This window comes from Rana temporaria, chromosome 5, assembly GCF_905171775.1.
Source record: "Rana temporaria chromosome 5, aRanTem1.1, whole genome shotgun sequence".
Lineage (NCBI taxonomy): Eukaryota > Metazoa > Chordata > Amphibia > Anura > Ranidae > Rana > Rana temporaria.
Genome location: NC_053493.1, coordinates 170,319,721 through 170,343,262, shown reverse-complemented (window position 1 = coordinate 170,343,262; position 23,542 = coordinate 170,319,721). Strand labels below are relative to the sequence as shown.

The window sequence follows — 23,542 nt, the reverse complement described above, 5'->3', positions numbered from 1 at the left end:
TTCCGTTGCATCGTAGGGTGGTATATGGATCCAAGATATGTGCTTCATGCCTCTGCAATTTTTATTTTTTGCAATATAAATGGAAAAAGAATGAAAAATTGCAACTAAAATTAGCGACCTGGCGCCCGGGGCAGCACAGCTAAGGTATCCTGTGCCTCTTTGCACCCCCACCTCCCCCGCCACGCGATCGTGTCTGGCCGTGCTGGCCGGTAATTGAGGCTGCGGCTTTGTGGCCTTCTGCAGGCCTATGCCTTCTTCTGTGATCTGGTGCCCTCTTGTGGTGGCCGTTGGTATGACAAGACAACCAGCAATGCTAACGGAGCTTTCCCTGTCTGTTTTCACTGCCATCTTCTTCCCTCTAATTAGAACGCCCAAACATTATATATATTTTTTATTCTAACACCCTAGAGAATAAAATGGCGGTCGTTGCAATACTTTTTTTCCCCACTGTATTTGCGCAGTGGTCTTACAAGCGCACTTTTTTTAAAAAAAAATACACTTTTTAAATAAAAAATTTTTTTTATATCCTGGCGAAATCTAAGTCATAAAAATGCTCGTAGCTTCCGGTTTCTTAGGCCATAGAGATGATTGGAGTAGTTCTGGTCTCTTATCAGCTCTATGGTCAGCTGGCGAAACCACCGTCTGCATTCTCAGGTTCCCTGTTGGGACAGGAGAGCCAGAGAAAACCATGGAAGATGGTGGGGGGGGGGACATTTCCTCCCACTGCTTGTAAAAGCAGTCTAGAGGCTAATTAGCAGCTAGGATTGCTTTTACATAAAAGCTGACTGCTGGCTGAAAAGAATGATACCAAGATGATACCTAAACCCACAGGCATCATTCTGGTATAACATTCGAAGTCCAGCAACATACCAGTACGTTGCTGGTCCTTGTTGGGCATATATTGTAATCTTTTTTTTTTCATGCAGCCTGTTGGCTGAACGAAAAAAATAGATTGATCGGTGGGTATGCCCACCATTAGAATACCTCCCTTCATCCACCCACTTCTAATAATGGGCACCATTTATATATGCCGAAGCATGGCGGCATCCTCCTGCAAAAGTTATGCCACGTACACACGATCGGACTTTTCAACAGGCAAACCTCGGTCTGAATTTCGACCGTGTATAGCGGCATTAGGAGCAAATCGCTCCTCCGCCCCTTTTGCCCCCATGCTTCGGCATATATGCTCTTTTTTTTAACTGTGGTGGTGAAATCACCTCCTACAGCGTTGGAGTCACGGCTTTATGTATTGTGGGAGCAAACGCTGTTGCTCTCAAGATGAACAAATCCCCGCTGCAACTAAATAGCGTACCTGCCAAGCTAATGCTGGTTAACATTAAAACAAAGTGACATTACAGTATAACAGTAAGATCTTACCATACCATACCTGCAAAGCAAATACAAAAAAAAAACATAGTAAAAAATGTCTAAAATATATATATGCCAAAGCATGGGGGCATCCTCCCGCAAAAGTTATGCCGCGTACACACGATCTGACTTTTCCACGGGCAAGCCTCCGTCGGAATTTCGACTGTATGTACGCCGCATTATGAGCAAATCGCTCCTGCTGCCCCCATGCTTCGGCATATATGCTCTTTTCTAACTGTGGTGGTGAAATCACCTCCTACAGCACTGGAGTCATGGCTTTATGTATCGTGGGAGCAAACGATATTGCTGTCAAGCTAAATAAATCCACGCGGCAGCTGAATGGCGTACCTGGAAAAAAATGGTTAAAAATAAAACGCAGTAAACAGTAAAAAATTACATATTTAAAAAGCAAACATGATGAAACATTGCAGAATATAATACAGTTAAGTAGAAGAGAGAGGGAGAGAACAATAAAACAACAATTTTTTATTTTATTTTTTTATTGTTTTTTTTACGTTTTTTTGTCACTGTCCGATTCCAGGTCTGGGTCTCTTAAAATGCGATGGCATCTTGGGAGACCCTGTGTAATTGTGTCCTAGTCTGTGAAATGCTGTACCCTACGCTAAAACTGCATTCGTGTGTGGTAGCGTTCAAAACATTCACCAATGCAAAGACCAGGATTGTCAGGACAGCGTGGACAATAACTGGTGTCACGCCTAAATCCGCGCTTTCTACAGATACTACATTTTCTTTGGGGGGGCTCGTTGGGTAGGGGTACTAGGGAGGACATACAGAAAATGCCTCTCATGCAGCCGGCTTACTGCATTTGGTTGGGGATGGTGAGGTGCAGCACCGCCTGGATACAGGAGGGCTCAGACAATATCTCCCTGGAATTTACGGAAAGATCCAGTTCGTCCTGAAGCTTTGTATAGCACAAAAGCATTCAGCAAAGACAATTGAAATAAGTATACAGACACTTTTTTTGTACCAGCGTCTGGCCTTACGAGCGTCTAGATACGGCGCCAACAACTGGTCGTTGAGGTCCACCCCTCCCATATTTTGGTAATATTCGTGGACAGAGAGGGGTTTCTCCACAAAACCAGTCGCCGTATGAATTTGGACTGTCGTGTCTGCGTGAACGGAGGAAAGAACAAAAACATTCTTATTATGCCTCCACTTCACAGCAAGCAAATTATTACACCTTAAGCAGGCTCTCTCCCCCAGCCTAAGATGGGAATCTACAAGCCACTGGGGTAATCCCCGGCGATTAGGTCGCATGGTGCCACATGCGCCAATTTGCTGATTAAACAAGTGACTAAAAAGTTGCACGTTCGTGTAATAATTGTCCACACAAATACAAATGGTACCTCTTTCTGAATAAGGGTGACACCAAGTTCCACACTATCTTGCCAGCGCTCCCTATGTAATCTGGGCAAGTTCTCCGGCTCTACATAACTGTCTTTTCCCTCATAAACCATAAAACTATATGTATAGCCTGTGGCCCTGTCACAGAGCTTGTACATCTTGACCCCATATCTGGCACGCTTGCTTGGAAGGTACTAAAGGTGCTGAATTTTGTAGAGCCGATCGAATTCAGGGTCTCAAAGGATGACAACGTTTATTGTTGAAATGCATGAACCGCAAGATCCGCTCGTATCGTGCCCTGGCCATGGAGGCAGAGAACATGGGCAAATGGTAAACTGGGGTCAATGGACCAATATAACCGCAGCTTACTCAATTTAACTATGCCCATGTCGAGGGAAAGGCCCAGAAAGGTCTTAAATTCGGAAACCGTAATTGTTTTCCATTCTTTGGCAAGGGAGGTCTGGGGATTAGCGGCGATGTATTGACCAGCATACAAATTAGTTTGGCCCACAATAGATCTATAGAGATCTTTTGTGAAAAACGGCGAATAAAAATCAAGTACTGTAAAATCAACTGTTTCCACCTGAATTACGGGTTGGCCAGTGAATGGGGGAAGTACGGGTGCTGCAGAAGTGGTGGGCACTCAATCAGGATTGGCAAATTCTGCAGGAAGGACACTATGGGCACAACAAGCCTGTCTTTGTCTTCTTGGTGGCAGCATGACACTACTTTTGCTTGCCACCTTGCCAGCTTGAACTGCACTTATGGGACTTGCCACGTCACCAAGTGTTACTGCAGTGCTGGATGTATGACCAGGGTGTACTAGGCCACTGGTGCTTTCCAGTTCACCAGAAGGATGAGCGGCACTAGTACTTCTCTGCTCCATACGAGAGCCCTGTGGTTCATATACCTCAACAACAGCAGAAGAATGGGGTCGGATACACCTGACCTTGGCAGGGACCTCAACTTCGTCATCAGAGCCATCTGTCATGAAGCCGCTGTTGTCGACAGGATCGTATTCTGAGCCTGAATCTAACAGATGAATCTAACAGATGAGTGACCTCCTCTTCACTATCTGTCATGCTCAGAAACGTGTAGGCCTCTTCACTAGTGTACCTTCGATTTGCCATTTTGGGCTCTAAATTTACTGGTACAACTAGTGAGATTCACAGGAAAAAAAGCTTTTAGGCTGTCAGCAACTGTATAAAACGCTACCAAAAAAACGTAGTGATCACAGAGATCAGGCCTGACTCTGCGAACGCTGCAGTTATGTGTTTAGTGTTTTGTAAGTGACAGATCGATACTGCACTTGGGTGGGCTGGGCTGGGCAGAGGGGCAAAACACAGGTGCTAGCAGGTATCTGGGCTTACCCGCTAACACTGCGTTTTTGGGAACCCTAAACTGCTGGGGACGCTAGTATAGATCAGATATTGATCTGTTCAGATACGATACCACTAAGGGAGGTGTATGCTGCATGCGTGGGTGTTAGCGCTACTGCCACTAATCTGATGCTGCCTGGGGCGACGCAGACCCTATCTGACACTAACACCTAACTGATATCACCCGCCAGGGCGATCAGGGGGTTAAACTTTTATTGGGTAATAAACGGCAGGTGCCCTGACACTATAAAAAGCAAACTAACCAACCAGCGTCACCCGTAACACTTATACGGTGATCACTGGTGAAAGGGTTAACTAGGGGGTTAAAATCTTTATTGGGTAATATATCGGGGTACCTGACACTATATAAAAACCTGGCGGTGAACCTAAATAGCTAACTGGCCTACTAGCGTCACCAGTGACACTTAGAGTGATCACTGGTGAAAGGGTTAACTAGGGGGCAATGAGGGGGTTAAAACCTTTATTGGGTAATATATGGTGGTACCTGACGCTATAAAAACCTGACGTGAACCTAAATAACTAACTGGCTACCTAGCGTCACCCGCGACACTAATACGGCAATCAGAAAAAAAGATCGCTTAGCGACACTGGCAACAGGGGGTGAAATTGTTACCTGGGGGGCGATGAAGGGGTTAAACCTTTATTAGGGGGGTTAGGGGGTACCCTGGACCTAAAGGGGCCTAACACTAACTGCCCTGACACTTTTTACAGTCACAAATGGGACTGCATGCAGTGATCAGTAAAAAAAAATGACCACTGCAGTGACACTGTGACTGGGGGTGCAGGGGGTGACTGGGGGGTGATTTATGTGCCCTTTGTGTACTGGTGTCAGTGGTCTGTTGGTGCAACTTACTGTGAGATGTCTTCCTCTCCCCGCGCGCCGGAACAAAAAGACCTGCACGAGGAGAGTGACATCACTTCCTCTATCTGTCTTTACAATTCACAGACAGAGGAAGCATCTGATTCGCCAGGCTCCTGAAGGGATACCGACTGCCGTGGACACCGAGCCCCCCACCCGCTGGGAGGCAGGGACGTACAGGTACGCCAATATGCCTGCCCGTGCCATTCTGTCGATGTACAGCATCGTGCGGCAGTCGGTAAGTGGTTAAGAGGAAATATAATTTCAGTCACCACATAGCTGAAGCAGTTTACAGTCTAAAGAGACTAGAAACTCAAAGCTATCGTTAAATAGCACATGAATACATATGCAAGGTATAGCACATAAATACATATGCAAGGTATGGATTTGTAATTCCTTTTTTTGTAACTCTGTACATATTCACACTGCTCTTGCACAAAAAGGTTTATATGCAATTCATAATATGCAAGTTTTCTTTCTAGGCTGTCATCAGGCCATTGTCCTGGAAGCTCAGACCCCACCTTGCCTTTCCTTCCCTTTTGCCTCTTTAGTATTTATCCAAACTGAAGGATTGTTTTCTGTAGCTGTCAAGTCAGTGCAGAGCCAGAGTTTAAATGCGAAAGGAGGGAGACTATTGACATCATGCATCTATGACTTCCAAATATTCAGAATAGGGTTAATTTATGAGTTCGGAAGCATGGAGTGCAAAGGAACCAAAATCTTTACACCAAAGAACATAACACAAGTACATTTTACAACTTTTTAGATTTTTTATTTATAGGTTTACATAAGGAATTGATACAGTGACGAAATGCTCTGCATCTGACAATCAGTATTGATACTCAGTCAAAACCAAGTATATAAACATAGAATAACATTTATTACATAATGGTGCAAAGAGCGTCATACATTTTTCTGTAATTTCTATATCCCTTGGAAGTTGTACTTTGCTAGTCACATAAGCAAGTTCAATGATTACTGAATTTTTACTTGTTTAATCGGTGCAGGAGGAAGGGGGAATAGAAGGGCAAGAAAGCGAGAAAAAAACTCAGGGCCAGAGAGGGCTTCCGAGGGGGCATCTCCTGATACAGAGAATTTTCATATTTTTTAATTATTTCACATCTTCCTAGAAAATGTAGAAAGGTTTATTATATGATTATTTGATGTAGAAATGTTTCCCCATGGGGCTTTGGACAGCAAGATATTAGGAATCAAAGGAAAAATAAAAAGATGGTTGTATGAAACATCATTTAATAAAACGTTGTCAAATGTCATAGAAATTTAGTAAAATGAAAATGATCAAAACATTTTTCTGGTCTGGTGATATACTAGATTCCACAATGGATATATACATAAACAATTATGCACAACATTACATTACACAATGCTAACATGGTGTGCGTGCCCCAACGCGTTTCGACCTGTATGTGGTCTCTTCAGGGGGATAATGAATTCTAAAAAATACACATAACATATATTTAAAATTAGAAAAACATGTCATTGTATATCACATAAATAAACCGAAAAGGGATATTTACCGTTAAAAAATTAAATGGATATTCTAGTGACCAGAAATAAAACAAGCCGTTAAGGGATCCAAGGGGAGCCTCATAATCGCCACCCAAACACCCAAAGGAGGAGAGCCCACCCCGAGGGGCTTGCAAGGAACCACACTATGAATGCCCACCGAGGGACGGGGAAGCCGATGCCTGCAATGAGCACCCAAGAATTAGCCATGTATGAGAAAAGGGTTTAAATGTATTAGTTCATAGCACATGTTGCTAGAGTGTCAATTAGACTATAAATGTTTTTAGGCATATATGTTGTAAAGGGGACTAGCAGCAAATTGGTAAATTGCCAGTGAAATATTAGTAAAGGCAGACATATTGGCATCCCATAGAGGTAACTAACCAATAAATAAATATAATGAAGTGTAGTGAAGTCCTATTCCTACATAAATTATATAAGTGATACATTAACATGAATTATATAGATCAAAAATAACACCTTACTTGATGTGTTATCTAAGAGGTGATGCAGTGTGTGAACGATTGACAATCAAGGCAGTCAGAAAGTGTATGAGTGTGCAAATTAATATTGCAATATATATTTAAATTAGTGTGCCGCATAGGGTGAGTAAAAATTATAAAAAATAAATATGTAAAAAATAGTGTAATTGAAACAAAGCAGAAAGGGTAAAAAAAGAGGGATCAACCCAGTGGGGTAGTGCATGTGATGGGGTGAATTTACCTTGTGTGGTGATACTATATGGTCCTGTAACTTTGAAGCTTGCATAGCTTGTTGCTATGTGTACTAAGCCTGACTGCAGTTGTGCAAGAAAGGTGGGGACTTCTACTGCCAAAGGAAGGCGAATACAGTGCCCTCTGTCCTGAACTGCCTAAAGTTATGACATTGACTCTCAGGGATCCAGTCTTTTATATGCCTGTGGGCATGACAGGTGGGCTACCCATATGCAGGCACCAGCCTACCCCCAATACCTAGGAGAAATGGCCTAGGGGTCGCCACGCAAGCGGACCTAGCGTGGCTCCCTCGGCATTCCAGAAGGCCAGGAACCCCACGACCACTGTAGTCGTCTCCATTTTAAGCTGCGTGATGTCATGGCGCCGAGCGCACGCCGATGACTCGAGCGTGCGCGCTTCACCACAAACGTCCGGAGGTGAACACGGAATGCCGCCGGCAAGGTGAAGCTCAGATCAGCGGCCGAGAAAGAGTACTCGGCCACAACCGGAGCGAGAAGGGGGATGCAAAGGATTTCACATCCCCCCCACCTTGCTGGGAAGCCACAAGGGGCCGAGATCCACCCCCATGGGAAAAAGGGCGCAGCCAGGGCTCCAAGGATCACTAATTGGATATTGGCATGGTGGTTCTAAGCACAACGATATTACATAAAAGGTTACTATGTGGTGTAATATTAAACAAAAAGACAATTCTAGGCATTGAATTTCTACAGGAGCTGTGTGTTAGTTCCTAAGCCTCAAATTCCTTGCATGGTAATACAAAACAAATACCCTTTTAGCTATTTGAGCATAGTGCAATTCTGGAATCTAAGTATATATAACCTGGTGCATGGGGAGAGGAGAGAGGAAAGTGTCAATCTGATCCCCCGGAGGTGGGTATCTCGTATGTACAAGAGAACTACCCATATGTCACCCTTAAATAATTGTCAAGGGTGCATATTGGAAAATGCAGGAGTTGAGGGAATAGCGGAAAAACACACAGCTCGTGTATAGTCTCTGTGTCATGAGGGGAAGGGGTGTTTAACCACCAAAACAATATTTTGGCTAGGGAAAGACACATATGAAAGAGACAAAAGAGCTGCACACCCCGAAATAACGATATTATGAATGTAAAATATCAATGTAAAATTTACTAATATGATGATGTCTAATATATTTTCTTTTTTCAGTATTACATGTTGTTTTAAAATGTGTTAAATAAATAATTTACAAATTTTACTTGATAGGTTCTGAGGCGTTCTCTTTAAAAGTTCCATGGACACTTTTGTTTTTTGTTGTGTGCATAATATTGGTAGCACATTCGCCCATCTCATACCAGCTCTATTTTCTTTGTAATGTCGATTTTACTGTTAAAATGTGTAGTGTGTCAATGTTAAAAGTTAGTTTAAAATCCATTCCTCCTGCCATGGCCAAAAATTGCAACAAGCCTTTCTGGGACTCAGGCATCATAAAATACCCAGTTCATGACTGGCTTTTCCTGAGGAGACCTAAGGAGATGGGCAGTTTGGGGTTATGTGCCACAGACAGTTGCTATATAGAACTGATACTTTGTGTTTCCGCTAAACTGTGGGTACCCATTGAAAAATGTATAGCAGGTAAAAAACGTAGCCCCCCCCCCCCCATGCTATGTAAATTTAAGGGCCTTCCAGAACTTCCTCTCCTTTGACCAACTACACCCTTAAATTGTGGGACATAGTGAATAGAGTTGGCTCCCTAACCCTCTGATGACCGTAGTATACCTGGTAGGGGGATTTTTTGGGTTTTCTCCAGATGTACATCTTGCTCTCTTTAAAAACTGCGCTACAGATGGGGACACATGCTGCTGTTCTTTCCTAACAGGAGGCAAGCTTAAAACACTGAGCAATTTGATGTAGCGGTATGTGAGTTTCCCTACGGATGCTTGCAAATACTCCTCACTACAACATTTTTTTCTTACGTGTGTCTCATATCGATCCAATGAAGTCTCTTGCAGCTTTTGAGTAATTATGTGCCGATTCTGAGCCCCGCAGAAACATTGTATCTACTCTTTATATAATATTGTTGTTCCTGGTTTTGGGGGAAATCCGCCCTTCTGTCTTGGATTGGAAAAAGCGACCTTGGTTTCTGCTTCCTTTCAGGCGCACAAATGCAACAATTAATACAATTGACCCATAAGCTCTATATGAACTCTAAAACACAAGAAACTTGCTATAAGCTCCTGACTCATGAACAAGCTCCTTGCTGGCCACAATCTACCCTCTATATCTCTAATATACTGGAGAGGATGCAGGCAACCTTTCTAGAACATCATCAGTTAGCGGATGACAAAAAAATTAAACCTAGGTCTACCTGATGCTTTGCTGCCTTTTTCATGCCCCCACAATTCCCACTATGCAGGAAGAACATTCAGCCACACCCCTTAAATTCAGCCACGTATTTGGTTCCATTATTCTAAAAACAATATTTCAGACAATTTTCGTGTAGCCTTATGAAAGCACTGCATAGGTTTTCTTTTACAGAGATTATGTACAGGCAGGAGAAATTAAGTGCTTACAGATATTTTGCTGGATTAAACATTTTTAAGTGGATGCCAAATTTGCTCCAAAATGATTTAGTTTACATCATGCTAGGAGAGAGAATATACAGTATATATGGTGTGTGTACACATACGCAAAATGTTCTGAATATTATTTTGAATGCAGAGTCTCTCATGCAGCGGGAAAAAAAACAGCTTCCCAAAGCCTGTCCTTGTACTGTAATCTCACGCTGCTGCTGGTGCAGTCTCTGCAGCTCTGAAATGATTTGAGTCCCAACACATGGGGGCATTGCAGATAAGGCAATTGGCAAGTGGCATGTGTTGGGGCTGTATTTCTGCCAGGTAAACCATCTTTTTTGGCCACAAGGTGGAGTTCGATACTTGATTGTTTTAATTTATATGGAATTTTTTTATTTGGGTAATTTTTGTAATTTTTACATTGAAATTTTGAGGGGGTATAGTATATATTTGATGCTTTTGAGCTCAAATATTGCAGATGCATCACAATTTAGGTTGAGCTGTTGAGGAAGGGATTCTTGCCAATTGCTTGCCATTATATTTGTATAAAATGGACTTTTGGCATCTCCAACCTATCGGAGTCTCCTGAAGATGTTCGCTGTGACAAACCTTGTTTGGCAGGACCTTAGTTGCGATGTTGTCTAACTTGTACATGCTGTGTTTATCTGGATCTTTGTGGGTACCTTTTTAACCACTTCAGCCCTGGAAGAATTTTCCCCCTTAATGACCAGAGCATTTTTTTATTGCGATAAAGCACTGCATCTATTTAACTGACAATTGTGCGGGCGCACAAATAGAGCTTTCTTTTGGTGGTAGAGAGAACTTTTTACAATTTGTCACTGCGTTGATTTAACTGACAATTGTGCGGTCATGCAATGCTGTCCCCAAACTAAATTTGCATCCTTTTTTCCTACAAATAGTTTTCTTTTGGTGGTATTTGATCACCTCCGTGGTTTTTATTTTTTGCGCCATAAACAAAAATAGACCAACAATTTTAAAATAATTTTTTTTTTTAAAAGAAATATTTTCTACTTTTTTCTATAATAAATATCCCCAAAGAAATTATTAAAAAAAATATAATTTCTTCCTCAGTTTAGGCCTATATGTATTCTTCTACGTATTTTTGGTTAAAAAAAATCACAATAAGTGATTAGGCATCTTTGGAAGACCGCTGCGCAAATCCGGTGTGACAAAAATATTGCAATGCCATTTTATTCTCTAAGGTGTTAGAAAAAATATTCTAAGTAATTTTCTAGCAAAAAAACTTTTAGCTTGTAAACAGAGTGTCTTAAAAACAGGCTCGGGGCTTAAATGGTTAAGACTGAATAAAAGCCAACCATAGTGACCAGGTGCAACCATCCTGTGGCAGGCAGTGCCCTATCTATCTATCTATCTATCTATCTATCTATATTAAAACATTTCATAAAATTTCTTAGGACACTATTTTTTAAGGTTTAAATAAATTTCTGAATTTATTGCCTACCACAATATGGAAAGTATAATGCAAATACCTGCACCCAGGATCTTAGATGTTCCACTGTCTGCTCAGCCTGGACATCTGAGTGATGGGCTGAAAAGAGCCAAGGCTGTCGGCTGCTGTAAACATGTATCCACATATCCAGTGGTTACCTGCAGGTAGGGATACATTTTTGCACTTGGATAAAATCTCTCTGCATCCAGGGTCAGAAATTTGTCCCCAATAGCAGGTAACCGCTGTGACCCATCGTTAGTGTGTCGCTCAGGCTCTATCGATGTGGGGAGTAATGTAGGTGATACCGAATGTGCTGCAGGAGAGGGATGAGATCATCCCAGCCCTGAAGGGAAGAGAAAAAAGCATCCCTGGTGCCGCACATCCACAGAGTCCTATGGTAATTTAGTAGTGGTGGGAGAGACTACCTCAACCTGGGTTCCCACCAGGCCACACCCCAAATGTGTTTTGCTTTGTCCCCCAAAACTTAAACATGGGGACCGCTGGATGTGCAGATACATGTTAACAGCAGTGGCTCTTTTCAGCCCATCACTCAGATGAACAGGCTGAGTAGCTGGAACATCTGCGAGCCTGGCTGTAGCTATTCATGGTATATTTACCATTCCATGGCCATTTAGAACATATGAATGAAGCCTGGTTACCATGGTGAGTTTTTTTTTTTGTTCAACCCAGCGGGCTGACTGAAAAAAAAAACTAGGGAGTTTAGGAGGAGCTCGCTGTACTTGTATGTACACTACCACACCACAACTACGTGCATTGCGTTCTATTCCATTGAATGGGGATCATTTTTGCTGCGCTGCATTGCAAAACCTCATGGCCCTACTCTGCTGTCACATGTTTTTACCGTACCTCCCCCAACATAAAAGTGTAAATGATGCCTTTGCGTTTGGAAGACCTGAACCCCCCCCCAGATTTTTTTTTATCTACAGCTTGATTTGGGTTAATCTATTTTAATTTCAGGTGATCTGTGTAAATCTGCTGTGATTCAGTTTGTAATGACAATAAACTACAAATATTACCTGTGGTGTGAAACCCTTTTGTAGGAGTGTTAGGTGTGTATATACACAGTGGATATAAAAAGTCTACCGTTAAAATGTCAGGTTTCTTTGATGTAAAAACATGAGACAAAGATAAATTATTTTAGAACTTTTTCCACCTTTTAATGTGACCTATAAACTGTACAACTCAGTTGAACAACAAACTGAAATCTTTGGTGAAGGGAAGTAAAAATAAAAAATAAAAATGAATATGGTTGCATAAGTCTGCACACCCTTAAACTAATACTTTGTTGAAGCACCTTTTGATTTTATTACAGCATGCAGTCTTTTTGAGCATGGCACATCTTGACTTGGCAATATTTTCCCACTCTTCTTTGCAAAAACATTCCAAATCTGTCAGATTGTGAGGGCATCTCCTGTGCACAGCCCTCTTTAGATCAACCACAGATTTTCAATTGGATTCAGGTCTGGGCTCTCACTGGGCCATTCCAAAACTTTAATATTCTTCGGGTGAAGCCATTCCTTTGTTGATTTGGATGTATGCTTTGGGTCGTTGTCATGCTGAAAGATGGTACTGGTATTTGGAACTGTTCATAATTCCCTCTACCTTGACTAAGGCCCCGGTTCTAGCCGAAGAAAAACGCCCCAAAGCACCATGCTTCACTGTGGGTATGATGTTCTTTTGGTAATCTGCAGTGTTTTTGCTCCAAACATATCTTTTGGAATTATGGCCATAAAGTTACACTTTGGTTTCATCAGACCATAACACATTTTCCCACATGCTTTTGGGAGACTTCAAATGTGTTTTAGCAAAATTTAGCCAGGCTTGGATGTTTTTCTTCGTAAGAAAATGCTTCTGTCTTGCCACTCTACCCCATAGCCCAGACATGGAGTTAATCAGAGGCACTTTAAATGATGGCAGGTGTTTACCGACTCCTATTTAACATGAGTTTGAATGTGATTGCTTAATTCTGAACACCACTACATCCCCATTTAAAGGTGGAAAAGCTCTAAAATTATTTGTCTTTGCTCTCATTATTTTATATCGTAGAAACCTGACATTTTAACAGGGGTGTGTAGACTTTTTATATCCACTGCGTGTGTGTGTGTGTGTATATGTGTATATATATATATATATATATATATATATATATATATATATATATATATATATATATATATATATATATATATATATTTCTACATAATAGTTTACATTCTTTACAGATGTAGCAGTAGTAGTGACTGGGAGGAAAACCGTGATAAACAATGCGCTTTGTGTACTAACATTGTTTGAGGATCGCAGACATGATTGGGAAAAAATGAGGAGGTGGAGTTAGGACAGAAGGCACACAAAGAAAAGTCTTAAGCCTTGTGAGCCTCATAACATGCAGAACAATCATTTAATTATTTTCCATTTTTTTTTTTTTTTTTTGGTGGCAAACAGGCTTTTTTTCACTTAGCTTTCACTTACTGCTTAGCTAAAACTTCTTGCTTTATTGATTTAAAGAGTAACAAGACTCTGCTCATATTCCATCTTAAATTGTGATTGTGCAGTCTTATCCATGAAAAATTTATTGTTTTAGCCTGAAATACTAAAGAAGACTAAAGTGTTTTTCATGTTCAGTACTAAAAAGTTACCTATTTTTGGCTGGGTAAACATGAAATATTACCCATTATATTTCATAATGATCACTTACATTCAGAAGGTGAAAGAGAAGCTTTGTGGGGATCTTTAATCCTGCTGCTGTGCTAAAAATAGACCTCGATAGCCGACACCCCCTTCCTCATTTTTTTGTACTGGTATAACCAAATGAGGGCAACTATTCCCAATGAACAGTAAAATAAAAAACCTTAAACAAACCATATAAAGCTTGGCAATGCACAACTTGAGTTTCGAGATTCATAGGAATCCTTGGAAATTTGTTTGTTTCTATTAAGAAGATTGTTTCCTCCTTTCCACACTCCCTGACACCTGTCAAGAAGGGGAGTGGGGGTATGTCAAGGCCTATTCTTTTTAATTCAATCTTATTTTATTCAGAGGTAAAAGAGAAAAAGATAGAGGGACAAATATCGTCTCAAACATTACATACAGTAAAAGCAAATATAACAACTGTAAGCATCTTGTTTGCCGTAGAGAAACCATGTCTAAGTTATGTGATAGAAGGGAAAAGAGGGGAGAAAAAAAAAAAAGGGGAATAGGAGCATGTTTGTGTGAACTATTATATGTCCGTGTGAATGTGCATTCTCCCGTTATATGGAATAGTAAGTAGTTGTGTCTATCAACCTCACTTTAGTGAGGGGTTCAACTTTGAATCACACGCGGTATATTAGGAGAGATTATACACGGATCTGGAAGTAAAATAAGACCCGTGGGGTCTCACAATGGGTAGATAGCCATAGGCAGGTCGGGGCCACGATACGTTAGCTCCATGAGGTCTTAGGGAAGCATTTAGAGATCAAGAAAAGGACAAGAAGCAGGGGCAGGTAAAAAGGGGAGCAAAGAGATCGGGGACAGGAATCAAGAGGCAAGGGTCACTCCATCATGGCTTCAGGGTCACATCTTCCACGCCACACTCGGCCCAAGATGCAAACTCAGAAGAGTATCGGAACATGGACCACGAGGTCCAGGTGAGAGAAAACTGCTCACTCTTACCACCCTCCTCTGCCAACAGACGCTCAAGGTCCCTTATGCGGTCCACTTCCACAGCCCAGTCCCCCAGGGAAGGCATGATTGCCGATCTCCAATGACGGGGGATCACCACTCTGGCCGCCGCCAGGAAGTGACGTAGTACATCATTTTTGATGGATTTGAGCGTGCCAGGAAGTATAGATAAGAGGGCCATCTCAGGGGAAGGGTGGATAGAGGTCGCCATCAATTTGCAGTATAGTTCGAAAATCCGCTGCCAGAATCCCCTCACAGGAGGGCAGTCCCACCAGATGTGGAGCATGGTTCCCTGGGATACAAGACACCGCCAGCAGGTATCCGGCACTGCCGGATTGAAATGATGGATAATTGTCGGGCATCTGTACCATCTCGTTAGCAACTTGAACCCCTTCTCGAGGCCTATTCTTTTTAATTGAGGGGAAGTCTCCTAAATATTAATACAGATAGCAATAATAATCTGAGAGGATGTTATCTTTCTGCATGCTTTCCAAAACTACAAATAAATAAAGTAATTAGGCTTGGAAGGTCTGAGGGCTAAAACTAAATCAGGAGAGACTACAGGAACTTAATGTGTACAGTCTGGAGGAAAGAAGGCAAAGGGGAGACCTGAGCGGGTAATTAAGGTTCAGTATTTTAAATATGATGCCAAGATCAAGAACACCGGTACATGACCTCAAACTAGCAGGAGGGAAGTTCAAATCTTAAAGTATAATGTTACGGAAAGAGTAGTTGATGCTTGGAATAGACTTCCAGTAGAGGTAGTGAGTCAGTCAACAGTAGGTGGATTCAAACATGCATGGGACAAACCTAGATCTATGTTCAGACAAAAGAAGTACAAAATAAAGTATAAATATTTTAAAAAAATGGAACAGACTTGATAGACCACTTGGAGTTTATTCTGCAGTCACACTTCTATGTGTCTATGTTTATACAGACTGCCAAAAAGAAATGCAGGGGCATGTGAAAGAGCCACACTTTCTTGTATACTATACCACTATTACCTGGTAATGTTGTGACTGACTGTTGGAACTTTGGGTGTGAAGAAAAGGACATTTTGGAAATGACTCCCTACCCATCTGACCCTTGTTAATTTTTGGTTGTCCATTCTCCAGACACATAGAATGGTTTGACAATAGGACGTGGATAAGTCCCCAGCCCTATTTTGCTCGCTTTGAAACATAGATGGTGTGCCTTTTAACTTCTAATTGATGTGTCCATCTACCCTTCCCCTTCCACATAGAGAAGAGAGACACGCGTATGATTCCAGTGAATCTATGGTTTCAATACAATGAGAATTATGGGTTGCATCATGCTGATCATTCACAGGTACTCCTAAAGGTCTATCGAAATGTGCCGAGTCTACATGTGGAGTGTATTGGATCTAAAATACTTGAACCCTATATTCAATATTTTATTGTCTGGTTTGCATTTTGGCTTTTATGTAATGTTACAATAAAAGTTAAAGTTTTTATATACACAGTGTTTTCCTTGTATCTATATGTTCCTCTAAAAGTCCTTGGCTACTACCACTGTTGTTCGTACACTGTCTGCACAATTACTGGGCAAGTGGGTATTTTTGTCCAAATCATTATTTTATGCCTATTGTCTAACTCCAAGCTGTATAAACTTGATTGCTTATTGGATTTAAGCATATCAGGTGATGTGTATTTGTGTAATGAGGGAGGGTGTGGCCTAAGGAGATCAACATCATATTTTAAGGTGTGCATAATTGTTAGGCAGCTTCTTTTCCTCAGGCAAACTTGGCCAGAAAAAGAAATTTAACTGACTCTGAAAAGTCAAAAATTGTAAAAAGTTTTTCAGAGGGATGCAGCACTGAAATTGCTAAGATATTGGGGAATGATCAAAGAACCATCAAACGTTTTTTTTGCAAATAGTCAACAGGTTCACAAGACCCTTTTTATTTATTTATAAGATCGGAGTGACTCTTGACAGACCAGATGGATGGGCCTTTGGCTGGATTAGTAAGGGGCAAAGAGTTCCACTTTGACTCTGGCGTCTGCCAGTAAGGTGGAGGTGGGGGTACTGGTATGGGCTGATTTTATTAAAGATAAACTAGTTGGACCTTTTCAGGTTGAAGATGGACACAAAATAAACTCCCAAACCTACTGGCAGTTTTTAGAAGACACTTTCTTCAAGCAGTGGTACAGGAAAAAGTCTACAAGAAGACCATTATATTTATGTAGAACAATGCTCCATTGCATGCATTGAAGTACTCCACTGCGTGGCTAGCCAGTAAATGCCTTAAAGATGAAAGAAAAATTACATGGCATCCTTCCTTACCTGACCTAAACCCTAGTGAATACTTGTGGGCTCTTCTTAAATGAAAGATTTATGGATTTACAGCCTGAAGGATAGATGTGGGGTCTTATAGACCCTGGATCTCCCCATAAAGAGGACCTGTCACACACTATTTCTGTTACAAGGGATGTTTACATTCCTTGTAATAGGAATAAAAGCGATCAAAAATAAATAAATGTAACCACTTGTCAACCGCCTGCAGTCAAAAGACGGCGGGAGAAAAACTGTTATTCTGGATGGACGTCATATGACGTTGCGCCTTTTAAACCCACCAGGGGCAGGCACGCGTGCCCTTCGCATCACCGGGGACCCGATGCACATTCCCGGTGGCCTCGATGGCCGCTGGGCACCCGCGATTGCCCAGTAACTGAGCAGGAAAGTGGATCTGTGTATTGCGCAAGAAATAAAAACCGCAGAGGTGATCAAATACCACCAAAAGAAATCTCTATTTGTGGGAAAAAAATTATAAAAATTTCATTTGGGTACAGTGTTGCATGACCGCACAATTTTCATTCAAAGTGTGACCGTGCTGAAAGCTGAAAATTGGTCTGGGCAGGAAGGGGGTGAAAGTGGTTAAAGAAAAAGTGTAAAAAAATAAAAGTAGAATAAAATAATAAATAAAGCGCCCCTATCCCTGCGTGTTCGTGCTCAAAAGCGAACTCAGGGGTAACTCGGGCCCACATATGTAAATGGCGTACAAATCACACATGTGAGATATTGCCACATGCATTAGAGCAGTGTTTCTCAATTCCAGTCCTCAGGCCCCCCCAACAGGTCAGGTTTTCAGGATTTCCATTATTTTGCACAGGTGATTTGATCAGTTTCACTGCCTTGGTAATCACCACAGCCTTTTCATCTGAGGGAAATCCTGAAAACCTGACCTGTTGGGGGGGCCTGAGGACTGGAATTGAGAAACACTGCATTAGAGCAAGAGAAACAATTCTAGTCCAAGACCTCCTCTGTAACTCTAAACAGAGAACTTGTAAAAGTTTTAGGGAGATTTAAGTACCAAAGTTTGGTGCCATTCCACGAGTGTGGGCAATTTTAAAGTTTGACATGTTTGGTATCTATTTACCCGGCATAACATCTTTTACATTATACAAACAAATTGGGCTAACCTTACTGTTTTTTACTTTTTTTTAATTCATGAAACTGTTTTTTTTTTAAACACGTTTAAAAAATCGCTGCAGTGTGTGACATAACGACCGCCATTTTATTCTCTAGGGTCTCTGCAAAAAAAACATATATAATGTTTGGGGGTTCTGAGCACTTTTCTAGAAAAAATTAAATTATGATGTAGGAGCGAAGTGCCAGAATTGGCCCGGATGGAAAGTGGTTAAACAAATAATCCTTTTTTTAAGTGTTTTTTTTTTAAAGCATGACTCCAGGCTAATTTTTTAGATAATAAGGTAAACTTTTATCTTTTTTTTTGCTTTGATCTCCTCTCTGCACCAGAACAGAAAGCAAGTTTTGGACGGCAATAATTATTTCTTACTTTAATAAAAACGTGTTTTCTTTTAAAGCATGACAACAGCCCAGTTTTTTTTTTCTTCTTTTTTTTTTTTTTTTTTTTTTAGCTAAAGAGTAAAAATGTAATGTTTTTGATTGTTTGAGATCTCATCTCAGTTGCCACCAGGACACAAAGAAAGCAATGGATAGCAATAATAATTTCTTACTTTAATAAACATGTGTTTTTGTCTGTCTCCATTGGAGAGATTTCTCATCACTTATTTGCCCAAATAAGCACCCAGATGACAATTAAAACCTGAAAGAGGCTCAAACCCATCACTGCGTGTCTAGAATAATATGTGTTTTGGCTAAAGTAAGGTTTGAAGTGGTCGTTTAAAAAAAACTGTGAAACCTCACACGGTTTATGCCATGAGGTGACTGCAGCTGAGACAAGAATTTGCTTGCTGTCACTTTGTTTGTTAAGAAAAAAACTCTGGCATGCAAAGCTGTTGTGCGCCCCTTCCTATAATTAGCTTACTAAGAAAGAGTGCTGGCTGACAAATGTCCCATGTGCCACCACCTTCAGAGAGAATGTTTTACTCTTGCTTCGGCTAGCGGATTAGACTAACATCCCTATCCTGAATGCCTGTGTCAGAACATTCAGAAGGGGGGGTTGCAAAGAAAAGGGAGCAAACCAACAGCAGCAGGAGCCTCCTCTGTCTGAACACATCCGCTTGCTGAGTTCTCTGGCCGCAGGAAGTCTTATAGTTGGAAAAAGTAACAGATCTGCACAGTACTTGGGAAACCTTTTTTTTTTTGTATTCCTAGCAGCTGAAGCTCTTACAATTTCTAAGAATGTTTGATATGTCTGCTTCTTTTGGTAGGTGGCTGTTCTTTTACGCTTGGCTGTGGAATTTGATTAGTTTACAATCTCTAGGCATTGTAAATGTTTGCCTGTCTTCTATTCTACATTCCAGAAATCTTCGTACGTTAGAATTGTGTTTGATATATGTAGGTCGAGAAAGGTTTAAAATGAATGCTTTTATAATTTTAGTGAGTTTTTTGTTTACTTTCATGATTATGGTTATTTATATCAAAAACTTACCATAGTTTGTTAGCTCAATATAACAATACATCTGAAATGTTTTACGTGTAAAGTACTACTGACCATTGTGCACCTGGCAGTGTTCATCTCCCTACAACAAGCTTTAATTGTATATTACACAGTTATATGTTCACATATCATGTGGAATAATGTTAATCCTGCTATAAATTTTAACAATAGTATTTACTGAGATGTTTAGTAACTGTAAAAATATGCAGTGCAAAAATGTTTGGTTGTTTTTTGTTTTTTTGTTACAAGAGAAGTCTAATTTTTTATTGATGGGTTATTTCATGAAATAAGACATAACTCACTTACTGTGATGACACGGATAGCTGTAGACTGTAAAATAAAGATTGATTGTTAGGGACAAACACATGTACCCAAATGAATTTCCTGGAGATTGTGGGGTGTGAGAAGCTGAAACTAGAAAAGGGCAGAGTTTTTTCCTCTAGGTGGGAAGGACTTCATTTGACATTTAGATAAAAGTAATTTCTCCATCATTCATTGAAAAATTAATGGGCACAATGCTGTAATAGAGACCTATGGGCATATGCTGCCACTTGCAGAAGGAATGGACACTAGGATGTTAGGAGAAAAAAAATCAAATCAAAAGGGGCAGCTCCACCTTCTGGTTTTATCCCATTACTGCAACAGAGTCGAAGGTTGTTTCCTTTTGTCCTCAGGAGGAAGGCGGTCTTTTCCCAGTCTCTGTTCTGCTAATAAAAACTTCTGGTAGTTATAGCCAGAGAATATTGATCCTGTTAGTCGCTCCAGTCAGCCAATTAGTATTACAAAAAGTGTTTCACTGCAATGGCCCTGCTCTAAACAGTGGCATACTAAATAATGCTTGCACTTGAGGAATCTGCATATGACAGGCCAGTTCAAATAATCTGTGTAATTACAGCAAACCCCTCAAGTTTCAGAGCATCAGTAACATGACTTCTGGATAGCTCTGTGCATTCTACTAATACGGTCAGTAGATGGGCTGATCACACTGCAGCATTGTTGGTCCCTGGCTAGGGGTGCACACCTCATTCTGTTGCTGCTCCTGCTGGCGTTTGTGCAGTCCTAATAGTGCAAATGGACACTTCACCTCTCCTCTGTTGGACACAGTGCAGCAACCTTTGTGTACAACCTGCAGTGACTTGGGTCACACCTAAAATAAGTACTGCTACAGCTCAAGATTAGCATGTTGTGGCCCACAGGCGAGACATTTCTACCCTATTCGTGAGCAATTCTTTACACAAAATAATTTTTCTGAATGTTGTAGTCATAACTTTGACTGTGCTCTGGCTGACTCTATCTGCAGTGCTTTGAAATCCTCTGCATCCTCATATGAACATTCTTTGGAGGCTTCCAGTGCATCTGTGACTAGTGGTCTCACACCATTAATCACACTGCTCACCACTATCTTGGTTAAAATTTGTTTGTTACCTTTCTCTCCGTAAATAAAAAATAGTTAAAGCCTACACATAATAATTTCTGCAATATTCATTCCTGCTTTAGATAAACAGAATTGCAGTGAAGGCCTTCAACAAATAGAACTACCCTCTGACAGCACTGATGGGACCAGCTCTGTATTTTTCATGACAGAACTACAAAGATCTTTCTCATACAGGAATGCTAATTTTGCAATGAGAGAAGAAAGGTGAGTTTTATAACTAACAATTGTAAAAAAAACTATTGGATAAGCACCTGAACTATCACAACATACAGGGATATACAATGTAATATGATGAAAACGTAGCGCTAAACCTCATGAAAATAAAGGTGCACACGTAACAATATGAGTGGGCATTCAAAAATAAATGTAAAAGTCCAACAAATATAATTATCAAAAGAGGAATAAATATAGTCCAGCAATCCCAATGATGAGAATGTAGAAAACAGGTAAGTCCACAACCATACAGGGGTGCTCTTCAGACAACTGAAAGGCTGGTAGACAGGGATATCAATTGTACAAATGGATCATCACTATGTAGACAAAATGAATACCCTTACCGAAACAGATGGACCCGCATGTTGGTAACAGCTGATCGTAGTCCCTGTATGGTTGTGGACTTGCCCGTTTTCTACATTCTCTTCATTGGGATTGCTGGACTATATTTATTCCTCTTTAGATAATTATATTTGTTGGACTTTTACATTTATTTTTGAATGCCAACTCATATTGTTACTTTGTTTTGTGCACCTTTATTTTCACATGAGGTTTAGCGATAGATTTTCATTTTCCATTCAGAATTTTTGTCTCATTCTTATGTAGCAGCTTTAGTCACTTATTACACTATTTATGATTGTGTTTTCATACATTATTATTCTTTTTATTCATTATTTGCACAATATTTCCCACCTTTTCCATATACAATGTAATACTGACATATAATCACACACATAGGATGGACTTGTGTCTTTTTTTCAACCTCACCTACTATGTAACCATCTCAAGCAAAGTGCACACATTCTGTCTCAACACTATATTCAATAATATTTCACACTTTTTTTTGTTTTTGTTTTTCAAATTTTTCTATAGTAACATTTTGCTTTTAAAGTCAACTTTGACTGCAATGTGAGTACCCACCACATTTTACAATTCGTGTAGATTGCATCCACCAATGGGGTTAATTTACTAAAACAATTGCAGCAGCAGGTAGTGGGCATTGGGGTTGATTTATTAAAACTGGAGTGTGCAAAATCTGGTGCAGCTCTGCATAGGAGCCAAACTCCTTACATGTTTTTTGTCAGAGCTTATTGGAACAAGCTCAAGTTAGAAGCTGTTTGGCTACCATGCACAGCTGCACCAGATTTTGCACTCTCCAGTTTTAATAAATCCACCCCAATGCCTACTACCTGCTGCTGCAATTGTAAGAGAATTTCAGTTAACCTATTTTACATTATAGAGAGCACAAAAAATAGTGGTAGGTTTTTCGTGGCCTGGGTGCAGAGATAGAAACTGTGGGTTGGAGGGCGGGGAAATTGTAAGAATGCATGGGAAGGCAACAAAAAAATGCCATCTGTGGAAAAATGTGGTTCCACAGATCCTTATGCTTAGGCTGTCTTTGTCCTTATCTGGTGCAGAATCTGTTTAAAATTGATGCTAATATGATTTTTTTTCCTTTACAGTGCTTTAGAAACTGAACAAGTATGGATGGAAAGTCCACTAAAGCCTACACTGCCTCATCAATATTCATTAAAGGAGAGGAGTAGGATTCCAGTGATTAACCAAGAAATGTCTTCGAGCCCAGAAAAAATTATACTGAATACTGACCTTGCTCCAGGGCTGCAGACATTTGAAACAAGTAATCCAGGTTATGAAACTGCAGATGTCCAAGAGCGATCAGGAAGCAAAATTATTCAGGAAAACTGTAATTATGATGGCTTTGTTCATGCTAACAATATTCCTGCACTTAGTGAGAAGCAGGTATCATTTTTCTCTAGTACAAATGCTTCTCCGAAAATATTAAGGGCACAGCTTTCAGTGGACAATGACAATTCCTATAACCAAGGAAGTCCAATATTACAGCATGTAGGAAAAACTGAGCAGTCACAGCCACCACTTCCGGAGAAAAAAAGAATTTCTGAAAGTGAACGATCATTTGGCTCCATTTCTCCTTCTTCGAGTGGCTTCTCAAGTCCCCACAGTGGCAGTACAATCAGTATTCCATTTCCTAATTTTCTTCCTGATTTTTCAAGGACCTTAACTGATTCCTCACTCTCAGGTAAGATAATATTTT

The 23,542-nt window shown here is 40.6% G+C and overlaps 1 protein-coding gene across 2 annotated transcripts in view; it reads left to right on the top strand.

Moving 5' to 3' along the window:
• The window catches only part of TNS3 (tensin 3), a 395,327-nt gene that overhangs the window by 324,571 nt on the left and 47,214 nt on the right, over nucleotides 1-23,542 (top strand). For both annotated transcript variants that reach the window (XM_040353375.1, XM_040353376.1), the window contains 2 exons: nucleotides 21,318-21,459; nucleotides 22,932-23,527. In XM_040353375.1, the coding sequence (XP_040209309.1) occupies nucleotides 21,318-21,459; nucleotides 22,932-23,527 (738 nt within the window). The remainder of the gene's footprint in view (nucleotides 1-21,317; nucleotides 21,460-22,931; nucleotides 23,528-23,542) is intronic.